Consider the following 12,500-nt stretch of genomic DNA (forward strand, 5'->3'; position numbering starts at 1 on the left):
GACAGAGAGAGAGACAGAGAGAGAGAGAGAGAGAGAGAGATGAAGGGGGTGAGGGAGGAAAAGAGAGAGAGAGAGAGAGTACGGAGGGAGGGTGAGGGTTGAACTGAAGGTACTGAATGTTTTAAGTACTGGTTCTTGAAATCTTTCAAATCTAATCTTAAATCATATTTGTTCAAACAATATATTGATAAAACCTTTATTATTATTATTATTATTATTATTGTTTTCATAATCATCATCATCATCATCATTATTGTTGTTGTTATCGTCATCATCGTCATCGCCTTCACTATCATCATCATCATTATCATTGTTGTTGTTAGTGTCATCATCATCATCATCATCGTGGTTGTTGGTGGTGGTGTCATCATCATCATCATCATCATCGTCATCATCACTGTTGTCAACAACCACCTGCACATCCATGCCCGCAGGGTACAGTCTGGTGTTCCACTCCTGCCTGGGAGACCTGTCCTTCCAGCAGGCGCCCTCTTACCTGGTGACGCTGACCTGCACTGACGACAGTGTTGACGCCGATGACGTGCGTACCGTTGACGTCAGAATCCTGGCCAACACCGCCCCCTATTTCGTCACCCCGTCGTCACAGTACCGTCAGTGTGACTTCCTGATCCTTGATCCTTTCTAACTAGTTGTTGTTGTTTGTATTTCTTTTTATCACAACAGATTTCTCTGGGAGAGCGCGAGAGATGTTTGTGTACGTATGAGAGTGCACCCCCCCTCCCCCACTATATATATATATATATATATATATATATATATATATATATATAGAGAGAGAGAGAGAGAGAGAGAGAGAGATAACCATCACTGCCACATCAACACCATCATCATCATCACCAACAGCACTGTTACACACACACACACACACACACACACACACACACACCCCTCCATCAATCCTCCACCAAACCCCCCCAAAAAAAACCCAAACCAAACAAAACAAAAAAAAACAAACCTTCCCCACCCCGCTCCCCACTACCATAACCTCACCACCTCAACCCCACCATCTCCCCCACCCCCATCCTCAACACCTCCACCTCCACCTCCACCTCCACCCTCAAGTGCTTTGCCTACAGTGGCAGAGGCCGTGAAAGCCACGCAGAACAAGCGTGCGGGTAGCGTGGTGTATGACCAGGTCAGCGCCAGAGACGATGATGGCGACGCCGTGTTCTACTCTCTCAGCGCTGACCGGGCCTCCGACCTCTTTGAGATTGGCTACGGTGAGTAGGCTACAGGCTGCTGTTGAGTAGGCTAGGCGACGATGAGTAAGCTATAGGCTACGGTGTGTGAATAGGCTACATTCCTTCTCTCTCTCTCTCTCTACCTCCGATCTCTTTGGGATTGGGGCTACGGTGAGTAGGCGATAGGCTACTGTTGAGTAGGCTAGGCTACGGTGAGTAAGCCATAGGCTACGGTGAGTAGGCTGCATCTCTTCTCCCTCTCTCTCTACCTCCGATCTCTTTGGGATTGGGGCTACGGTGAGTAGGCTATAGGCTACTGTTGAGTAGGCTAGGCTACGGTGAGTAAGCCATAGGCTACGGTGAGTAGGCTACATCTCTTCTCCCTCTCTCTACCTCCGATCTCTTTGGGATTGGGGCTACGGTGAGTAGGCTATAGGCTACTGTTGATAGGCTAGGCTACGGTGAGTAGGCTACATCGTCTCCCTCTTTATCTCTCTCGGTGAGTAGGCTATAAGCTACGGTGAGTAGGCTGCAGGCTACGGCGAGCAGGCAACATTCTCTCTTTCTCTCTGTCGCTATTGCTCTACACCTCTGATCTCTTTGAGACAGGCTTCGGTGAGTAGGCTACACCCCTTCTCCCTCCCTCTCTCTCTCTCTCTCTCTCGCTACCTCAGACTTCTTTGAAATAGGCTATGGTGAGTAAATGAAACTGCCCCCCCCCCCTCTCTCTCTCTACCTCCGATCTTTTTGAGACAGGCTACGGTGAGTAGGCGACAGGCTATGATGAATAGGCTATCGGCTATGGTGAATAGGCTATAGGCTACGGTGAGTAGGCTATAGGCTACGGTAAGTAGGCTGTAGGCTATGGTGAGTAGGACATAGACTATGGAGAGAAGGCTACATCCCTTCTCTCTCTCTCTCTCCCCCCCCCCTCCTATCTCTCTCTACTTCCGGCCTATTTGAGATGGGCTGCGGTGAGTAGGCTATAAGCTACGGCGAGTACATTAAACCCACCCCCTACCCCCCTCCCTCCTCTCCCTCTCTCTACCTCCGACCTCTTTGTGAGACAGGCTACGGTGAGTCGCGAAAGGCTATGGTGAAAATGGGTTACAACATCTAACTAATGGTGATATAGTTTTATACACGCACAAAAAATTGCTTTGTAAAATAGGTGCAATAATTTAAGATGCTAAAAATAGGACTTTACCTCGATTACCAATCACATGTACCAATCACCAACACCAGTTTTTTACCAATTCAATAAACACGCAATTCCAGGCAGCGGCCAGATTCTGGCCACCACGGACCTGAGGGTGTTGTGCCAGGAGGAAGGAGAGTCCGTCAAGTTCACCGTGTCCGCCAAGGACATCCACCATCAGACCTCGGCCAGCGTCGTCCTCGACCTGACCTTCAGCGGTCAGTGACGTCACGCAGCGTCATGATGGTGATGTCGTCACGATCGCGTCATCGTGACCTGTGTTTTTTTTGTGTACTGTGGTTCTCTCTCTCTCTCTCTCTCTCTCTCTCTCTCTCTCTCTCTCTGTGTGTGTGTGTGTGTGTGTGTGTGTGTGTGTGTGTGTGTGTGTGTGTGTGTCTGTGATGAGATAATTAAACATACAACAACGACGACCACTGCGATGACGATGAGGATTAATGACAATAACTATACCACCACCACTACTACTACTACTACAATTACTACCACCACCGCAACCACCACAACCACCACCACCACTCATTATAATAATAATAATAATGATGATGATGATAATATAGTAAAAGAAACAACAACAACAATAATTTTTTTTTAAAGTACGAATAAGAATAAGAATGATGATGATGATGATGATGATGATGATGGCGTAACAACTACAGTAACAACAAGAACTATAACAATAATGACAACAACAAATGTAATAATTCTTCTTCCCATTGTCATCAGCGTTGTTCGATTCTCATTTGCAATACCATAATAACTGAATACCGGTGTATTGTCCGGGTATAGAATAGGAAAGACATTGCAAAAATAATGATGAAAAAAAAATCAAAACTACAACAAAAGAAGAAAGAAAGGACATTCTATTCGCTACTTTTTGTCCAGGGAGAAAAGAAGGAACGTCTATGCTCTTAGAATTGTGTTTTCGCACGCAGAAAATGTATATGCTGTCAGCTATTGTTTTCACCTCGAAAACAAAGTGTATGCTATTAGCAGTTTTGTTTTTGTTTTCTCGTTTTTCTTTTCACCTCGAAAAGAAAGTTAATAGACAGACAGACAGGTAGATAGGTAGACAGATGGATAGATAGATAGATAGATACATAGATACATAGATAGATAGATATGCTATTAGCTTTTCATCTCACCGAGAAAAGAAAGCATATGCTGCTAGCAGGATATATGCTGTTAGCTTTTTTCTTTTCAGCAAAAATGTATATGCTGTTGTTTTTTCCCACCAATAAACGAAAAAAGTATATATGTTAGCGTTCCCCCCCATCCCCATGTTCCAATAAAAGAAAGTATATACTGTTAGCATTTTGTTTTTACCAATACAGAAATGGTATATAGCGTTAGCTTTTTTTTTTTTTACCACACACGACAGGGGAGAACATACGACCGGTGATAACAAACACGGAGACAGAGGTACAAGTCCGGGAAGATGCTGCGGCCAATTCACAGGTGCTGCAGCTGAACGTGGACGACTCCACCCTGTACGACACAGCCAAGGTCAAAATGCGAGCGGTGCCAGAGCGAGGCTTGGAGTACTACTATCTGTCTGAACAAAGTGGGTGAACGCAGTGTCTTGTCACTGCAGTCTGTATGTAAACTATCTGGGGCAAGGATTTTATTGCAGTGCAGCTTCCTACTCCCCCACCCCCTTTTTCCCTAATATGTAATAATGTATTTGTTATATGTACGTTTTAAACAACAAAATATTCAAAATCAGGTATTAAGTGAATGTGATTACATACCAACTATCTGTCAACTATCTGGGGCTAGGATTTTATTGCAGTGTAGCTTCGTACCCCCTACCCTCTTTTCCCCTGATACGTAATAATGTATTCATCTTATGTACGTTTTAAACAACAAAATATTCCAAATCAGGTATTAAGTGAATGTGATTACTTACCTTATTATACCTTTGTCTTTGTTCTAAATAACGTTTTTAAAATGTGGGTGCTGAGCGACTGCTCTAAAAATAGATGGATAGCTCATTGGCCAGGAAAGCAGGAAAGCTGAAGCCAACTGGACGCCATACTGATACTCGTATCCGGCTGTCAGTCCGTTGAGAAGTCATCTGCTAACTGGTGGTAGTTTCTGAACTGTGACCGTGTGTCTTTGATAAAATCGTATTATGCTTGCCCCCACAACATCCCAAATGTTGTATCTTGATTGATATCTGGGTGACCGAATATTTTCCCTCACCACATAGAACACCCATCTATGGATACTGACAAAACTGTCTCGTGTCTTATATTGCACGAGACAAATTCACATCCCCCAAAACCCCAAAACAGGTGCGGCAAAAGAGGTGGGACAAGATCATGCTTAGGTGGCAGAATGACAGAAGCAGAGCAGCTGTCAAAGAAAGTCTTTAGAATCGGCAGCTGGAATTGCTTCAGTGCGAGAACGAGAATCTCAACAATTGAGAAATTAGCATATGATTTTGACATTTTATGTCTCCAAGAGACCAGGACAAGTGCAGACAGACCAATAAATTTTGAGAATTTTACAGTCTTTCAAAGGCATGAAGGAAGAGGAGTAGCAATTATACTAAACAAAAATCTAAAAAAACAAAGTTTCCACCATCAGTCTAGAGAAATGGTGTAGCAACTCATGTGAACCAGTGGGTGTGCATCTTGAAAAACCTGACCGAATTCACAAAAGCAACGTGCTCATCAATGCCTATGTTCGTTGTCGTTGTTGTTGTTGTCATTTTCAAATAGATGTTCTCTGTGCTGTTGTTGTTGTTGTTGCTGTTGTCATTTTTAAGATAGTTGGGTTCTGTGTTGCTGTTGTTGTTGTTGCAGCTGCTGTTGTTGTTGTTGCTGTTGTCATTTTTAAGATAGTTGGGTTCTGTGTTGCTGTTGTTGTTGTTGCAGCTGCTGTTGTTGTTGTTGCTGTTGTCATTTTTAAGATAGTTGGGTTCTGTGTTGCTGTTGTTGTTGTTGCAGCTGCTGTTGTTGTTGTTGCTGTTGTCATTTTTAAGATAGTTGGGTTCTGTGTTGCTGTTGTTGTTGTTGCAGCTGCTGTTGTTGTTGTTGCTGTTGTCATTTTTAAGATAGTTGGGTTCTGTGTTGCTGTTGTTGTTGTTGCAGCTGCTGTTGTTGTTGTTGCTGTTGTCATTTTTAAGATAGTTGGGTTCTGTGTTGCTGTTGTTGTTGTTGCAGCTGCTGTTGTTGTTGTTGCTGTTGTCATTTTTAAGATAGTTGGGTTCTGTGTTGCTGTTGTTGTTGTTGCAGCTGCTGTTGTTGTTGTTGCTGTTGTCATTTTTAAGATAGTTGGGTTCTGTGTTGCTGTTGTTGTTGTTGCAGCTGCTGTTGTTGTTGTTGCTGTTGTCATTTTTAAGATAGTTGGGTTCTGTGTTGCTGTTGTTGTTGTTGCAGCTGCTGTTGTTGTTGTTGCTGTTGTCATTTTTAAGATAGTTGGGTTCTGTGTTGCTGTTGTTGTTGTTGCAGCTGCTGTTGTTGTTGTTGCTGTTGTCATTTTTAAGATAGTTGGGTTCTGTGTTGCTGTTGTTGTTGTTGCAGCTGCTGTTGTTGTTGTTGCTGTTGTCATTTTTAAGATAGTTGGGTTCTGTGTTGCTGTTGTTGTTGTTGCAGCTGCTGTTGTTGTTGTTGCTGTTGTCATTTTTAAGATAGTTGGGTTCTGTGTTGCTGTTGTTGTTGTTGCAGCTGCTGTTGTTGTTGTTGCTGTTGTCATTTTTAAGATAGTTGGGTTCTGTGTTGCTGTTGTTGTTGTTGCAGCTGCTGTTGTTGTTGTTGCTGTTGTCATTTTTAAGATAGTTGGGTTCTGTGTTGCTGTTGTTGTTGTTGCAGCTGCTGTTGTTGTTGTTGTTGCTGTTGTCATTTTTAAGATAGTTGGGTTCTGTGTTGCTGTTGTTGTTGTTGCAGCTGCTGTTGTTGTTGTTGTTGCTGTTGTCATTTTTAAGATAGTTGGGTTCTGTGTTGCTGTTGTTGTTGCTGTGATTTTTGTTTTTTGTTTTTTTTGTTTTTGTTTTGATAGTTGGTTTCTACATTGCCGTTGTTGTTGTTGTTGTTGTTGTTGTTGTTGTTGTTGTTGTTGTTGTCATTTTTAACTCTTTCCATACGAACGGCGAAAGAGACGACGTTAACAGCGTTTCACCCCAATACCATCATCAAAATATTGCAAGCGTCAGGCTCTTATACTGAAGACGTGAATATTGACAAAGAATACCACAATTCTGACGACGTAAGCTAAAGGTTGGGTCATTCAGACACCCACTGGACATCCGAGGGGTCTGTGTAGAGGAGAAGAGAGGACTGGCCGTACTGAGTGAGTTAAGATTTTGTTATTGTTCTTGTCATTATCCTTCTTATCCTCCACCTCTTCCTTCCCCTTGTAGCCACTATCTTGTCGTTACCGTTATCGTCATCGTTGTCGTCATCGTTGTTTTTGTTCATGCAAGTTTAGTTTTGTTGCTTTTTTTTTTTTTTTCTTCCAGAGGGCACATTGCGAATACGTACTCGCAAGGAGCTGGATTATGAGTACGCTTATCTACGCAGCGTGACGTTGTACGTTGACGTCACAGATGGATTTTGTGACGCAGAAACGTACAGTGTGACGATTAACATAGAGGACGTCAATGAAATCCCAGTCATTGTACCCAGTAAAATCGAGCGGACTGTGTATGAAGGCCTTGTAAGTGATCATCATCATCATCATCGTCGTCGTTGTCGTCGTCGTCATCATCATAGTCATCATCATCATCATCATTTTCCTCCTCCTCCCCCTCTCCCTCCTCCTCCTCCTTCTTCTTCCGTCTGTCAGCCAGTCAGTCAGTCTGTCTTTCTGTCACTCTGTCGGTCTGCCTACCTGTCTGTCTGTCTGTATGTCTATACGTCTGTCTGTCAGTTTGTGTACCTATCTGTCTGTCTATACGTCTGTCTGTGTGTCAGTCAGTTTGTCTGTCAGTTTGTGTGCCTATCAGTTAGTCTGTCTGTCCGGCTATGTGTCTGCCTGTCAGCTTGTCTGTCAGTCTGTCTGTCAGTTTTGTCGGTCGGTCATTTAGTCTGTCTGTCCGTATTTCTGTCTGTCAGCTTGTCTGTCAGTCTCTCTGTCTGTCCATGTGTCTGTCTGTCTGTCTGTCCGTCTGTCTGTCCATGTCTCAGTCTTTCTGTCTGTCACACACTGTGATGGCTGTCGGTCAGTCTGTCTGTCTGTCTGTCTGTCCGTGTGTGTGTGTGTCTGTCTATCTGTCCGTGTGTGTGTCTGTCTGTCTATCTGTCCGTGTGGCTGTCTGTCTGTCACACACTGTGATGGCTGTCGGTCAGTCTGTCTGTCTGTCTGTCTGTCCGTGTGTGTGTGTGTCTGTCTATCTGCCCGTGTGTCTGTCTGTCGGTCACACACTGTGATGGCTGTCTGTCAGTCTGTCTGTCTGTCTATCTATCTGTTCGTGTGTCTGTCTGTCTGTCTGTCTGTCCGTGCGTCTGTCAGGCTGTCTGTCTGTCTGTCTATCTGTCTGTCCGTGTGTCTGTCTGTCTGTCTATCTGTCCGAGTGTCTGTCTGTCTGTCTATCTATCTGTCCGTGTGTCTGTCTGTCTGTCTATCTGTCCGTGTGGGCTGTCTGTCTGTCTATCTGTCCGTGTGTCTGTCTGTCTGTCTGTCTATCTGTCCGTGTGCCTGTCTGTCTATCTGTCCATGTGTCTGTCTGTCTGTGCGTCTGTCTGTCCATGCCTCAGTCTTTCTGTCTGTCACACACTGTGATGGCTGTGTGTCAGTCTGTCTGTCTGTCTGTCTATCTGTCCGTGCGTCTGTCTGTCTGTCAAACGCTGTGATGGCTGTGTGTCAGTCAGTCAGTCAGTCTGTCTGTCTGTCTGTCCATGTGTCTGTCTGTCACTCAGTCTGTCTGTCCATGTGTCTGTCTGTCACTCAGTCTGTCTGTCCATGTGTCTGTCTGTCTGTCATACGCTGTGATGCCTGTGGGCGTTGTCCTTGGCAGATCGAGGTGGACCCAGGCTGGAAGATAGTGGACCCGGATGAAGGGGAGGCCAACCAGTGGACCCTGAGTAGTGGCCCCTTTCACGTGGACCAGGATACGGGCGTCGTGTACTCCACTGGTACTCACCCTTGGCCTTCTTTTATCTTTTTTGTTTTATTTAAAATTTTTATTTTTAAATAATAATTTTTTTCCCTTATAATCCAGCTTGTCTCTCTCTCTCTCTCTCTCTCTCTCTCTTTGTTGTTGTTCTTTTCTTTCCTTTTCTCTTTGTTCACACACACACACACACACACACACACACACACACACACACACACACACACACACACACACACACACACACACACACACACATTATATAAATTGAAGAGCCAATCTTTATCTATTTTTTCTCCTATTCTTTCCTCTTCTTCTGTTTATGACAACAAGCATGATCATGATTATGAATGACGATAATTAAAATAAAGAAAAAAGAAAAAAAAAGATCATGATGATATAATGATGATGATGATAATGGTGGTGATGGTGATGATGATGATTAACATCATCATATTATTGCTATCATCATCATTGTTCATGTTAATGTATTAAACGAGCATAGAGTTTAGGTTCTCAAGGTCTAATCAATGCGTTGGAATTATTCGAGCATCAGGATTTTTTTTTTTTTTTTTTTTTTTTAAGATTTTTTCAAAAACCCGGCAGATGTGGTGTAGTAGCGTTTACGGAACAGGTCCACACGCTTTACATTTGAGACCTCCTTGAAACTGAAACTTTTGAATCTTTGGGGATGTGCACGCGCACGTGATACACAGAGGAGTTTGACGTGGACAGCAACACGCCAAAGAAGACCCGGCAGCTGAAGGCCAGTGTGACGGACAAAGATGGAAAGACCGCCACGGCCACCCTGGTGCTCACCATTAAGGACAAGAACGACAACGCTCCTTACTTCCTCAGCGTCAGTGCGCATAGATTGTCTTTTCTTTTTTTCATTCCCCCCCCCCCCTTTTTTTCTTTTTACCATATTAGATATATATTTTTTTTATTTACTTTGCGGATTCTTTCTTTTATAGATATTATTTTTTTTTTTTGCACTTAAAAAAAAATCATCCGTTTATTTATTCATTAATTAATTAATTTATTAATATATTAAAAAAAAAATTATTTTATAGAAATTAGGAAGTGCTACAAAGAGGAGGGAAGTTTGATATTTTTTCCTGAGGGTAAATAGTGGGGAGGGGGGTGTGTGTGGAGGGGGCGGGGGGGCTAGCGAAGGGGAAGAACGACAACCTTCCCTTCTTCCTCAGCGTCAGTTGTAGTTCTGGCATGGGTTGTCTTTTCTTCCTTCAAATTTAGAGAATTCTCTCCCTTCTGTAAAGCTAAAGAAAGAATCAAGACATAAAATAAAAATAAAATAAAATGATATGATGTGATATGAAATATAATGAAAAAAAAAAAAAAAAACAGTGACAAAGTGAGAAGCGAAGTTTGGTGGTTGGAGGGTGGGGTGGGGGGAGGATAGTTGGTGGAAGATGGTGGTGGTGGTTTTGGAGGAGAATTTCAATGCTCCCCACTTCCACAGTGTCAGTGAAAGTCCCAGCATGGATTGTCTTCCCCGTATTTTCTGTGTTGTTGTTTAAAGATACAAATAAAGAACAGACAGAGAGTTTCAGTTTCAGTTTCAGTAGCTCAAGGAGGCGTCACTGCGTTCGGACAAATCCATATACGCTACACCACATCTGCCAAGCAGATGCCTGACCAACGCGCTTAGTCAGGCCTCGAGGGGGAAAAAAAGAAGAAAAAAAGAGGTGAATAAATAATAGATAAGCTTACACAAATAAATAAATAAATAAATAATAATAATGTAAAAAAAAGAAAAAAGAAAAAAAAAAGGTGATTAATAATAGATAAGCTTACACAAATAAATAAATAAATAATAATTATTTTTTAAAAAGACAGAGAGAGACGAGAAGTTATGTTTTTGGAGAGGGGTGGGTGATTGTTGCCGAAGGGAGACAATTTCAACACTCTACATCCTCAACGTCATTGAAAGTCCTGGCATGGATGGATTGTCTTCCTTGTATATGGTCTGTGTGTGTGTGTGTGTGTGTGTGTGTGTGTGTGTGTGTGTGTGTGTGTGTGTGTGTGTGTGTGTGTTTGTTGTTTAAAGATACAGACAGAGAGAGACGAGAGATTATGTTTTTGGAGAGGGACGGGTGGTTGTTGGGGAAGGGAGACAATTTCAACGCTAACTACTTCCTCAGAGTCGGCGGTAGTTCTGGCATGGATTGTCTTTCCACGCTTTTTACTTTGTTTTGTTTTTATATGTGTGTGTGTGTGTTTGTGTGTGTGTGTGTGTGTGTGTGTGTGTGTGTGTGTGTGTGTGTTTGTTTGTTTGTTTGATTGTTTTTTTTGTTTTTTTGTGTGTGTGTGTGTGTGTGTGTGTGTGTGTGTGTGTATGTGTCTGTGTGTGTGTGTGTGTGTGCGTGAGTGTGTGCCTGTATCTCTGTGTGTGTGTGTGTGTGTGTGTGTGTGTGTGTGTGCCTGTGCCTGTATCTGTGTGTGTGTATGTGTGTGTCTGTGTGTGTCTGTGTGTATGTGCCTGTATCTCTCTCTCTGTGTGGCTATGTGAACAGAAATTGTACACGGTGAACGCCAACAACTGCACCAAGGTGGGCGCACTGCTGTCCAAAATCAACGCCAGGGACGATGACTCGGAAGCGGAGGGAAACAACCAGCTGGTCTTCTCCGGGGCAGGTGCGTGCTGTCAGTGCTCACAGACACGCGCGCGCACACACACACACACACACACACACACACACACACACACACACACACACACACACACACACACACACACACAGACACAGGCACATACACACACACAGAGACACACACACAGACACAGACACAGACACACCCACACACATGTCGCACTTGCACACACACACACACACACACACACACACACACACACACACACACACACACACACACACACACACACATGTCGCACTTGCACACACACACACACACACGTCGCACTTGCACACACACACATACACACGCACACAATCTCTCTCTCTCTCTCTCTCTCTCTCTCTCTCTGTCCCTCTCTCTCTCTCTCTCTGTCTCTCTCTCTCTCTCTCTCTCTCTCTCTATATATATATATATATACAGAGAGAGAGAGAGATAATAATAATAATAATAATAATAATAATAATAATAATGGATACTTATATAGCACACTATCCAGAAATCTGCTCTAGGTGCTTTACAAAAACGCTTTTGTTAACATAAAACATTATATCTATGTTACATACACACACCAAAATATGACTACACACACACACACACACACACACACACACACACACACACACACACACACACTGCATACATACATTTTAACATACATGTGTATCTAACAGCTACCCTAACACATACGCACACATAGGCAGGCACAAACTTACATAAACACACGCAAACTACTTCCTCAGAGTATATATCTTCAAGATCTTATCTGCTATTGCAGAAGGTTTGCTGCATAGTCCAACAGGACATTTATTATAGTTGTTATAGCTGTTTGATGCTAACGCTTCCTTCCATATGCCTATCTCTCCCTTTCAATGTTTTATTTTTCCAATGCTCTGTATCTTTTCCCCACCACACACACACATGCGCGCGCACACACACACACACACACACACACACACACACACACACACACACCATTCTTCACCCTCTGCCCAATTGTGTTCCCACCACCACGCCCCTCCCCCCCCCCCCCCCCCCCACCCCCACCCCCCCTTTTTTTTTTTTATTGATTTCCCCCCACGTCTAATATCACCTAAAGTGGAGGACGTTAAACTGAAGGCTACATCTCTCTCTCTTTCTCTCTCTCTTTCTCTCTACTGATATAATGACGTGGAACAAGCTCCCTGATAACCTCCGTCATTCTGATTCCCTCGCATCTTTTAAATCTCGTCTCAAAACTCACCTTTTCCCTCAGCAATAAGTTCAATTGTGGTTGGTCCACTTCCTTTTCGTTAGGTGGGCTTGCCTCTGTGTGTATACATATGTATGTGTACATAACTACATGCATGTATATGAATGTGTATTG

At 43.3% G+C, this 12,500-nt stretch overlaps 1 protein-coding gene across 1 annotated transcript in view; it reads left to right on the top strand.

Moving 5' to 3' along the window:
• Positions 1-12,500, top strand: part of LOC143290815 (protocadherin-16-like) — a 22,743-nt gene that overhangs the window by 2,059 nt on the left and 8,184 nt on the right. The window contains exons 3-10 of the mRNA XM_076600337.1: positions 435-611; positions 1,098-1,241; positions 2,481-2,618; positions 3,800-3,982; positions 6,884-7,080; positions 8,381-8,498; positions 9,193-9,335; positions 11,014-11,134. Of these exons, the coding sequence (XP_076456452.1) occupies positions 435-611; positions 1,098-1,241; positions 2,481-2,618; positions 3,800-3,982; positions 6,884-7,080; positions 8,381-8,498; positions 9,193-9,335; positions 11,014-11,134 (1,221 nt within the window). The remainder of the gene's footprint in view (positions 1-434; positions 612-1,097; positions 1,242-2,480; positions 2,619-3,799; positions 3,983-6,883; positions 7,081-8,380; positions 8,499-9,192; positions 9,336-11,013; positions 11,135-12,500) is intronic.

Source organism: Babylonia areolata, chromosome 16 (assembly GCF_041734735.1).
Source record: "Babylonia areolata isolate BAREFJ2019XMU chromosome 16, ASM4173473v1, whole genome shotgun sequence".
Classification (NCBI taxonomy): Eukaryota; Metazoa; Mollusca; class Gastropoda; order Neogastropoda; family Buccinidae; genus Babylonia; species Babylonia areolata.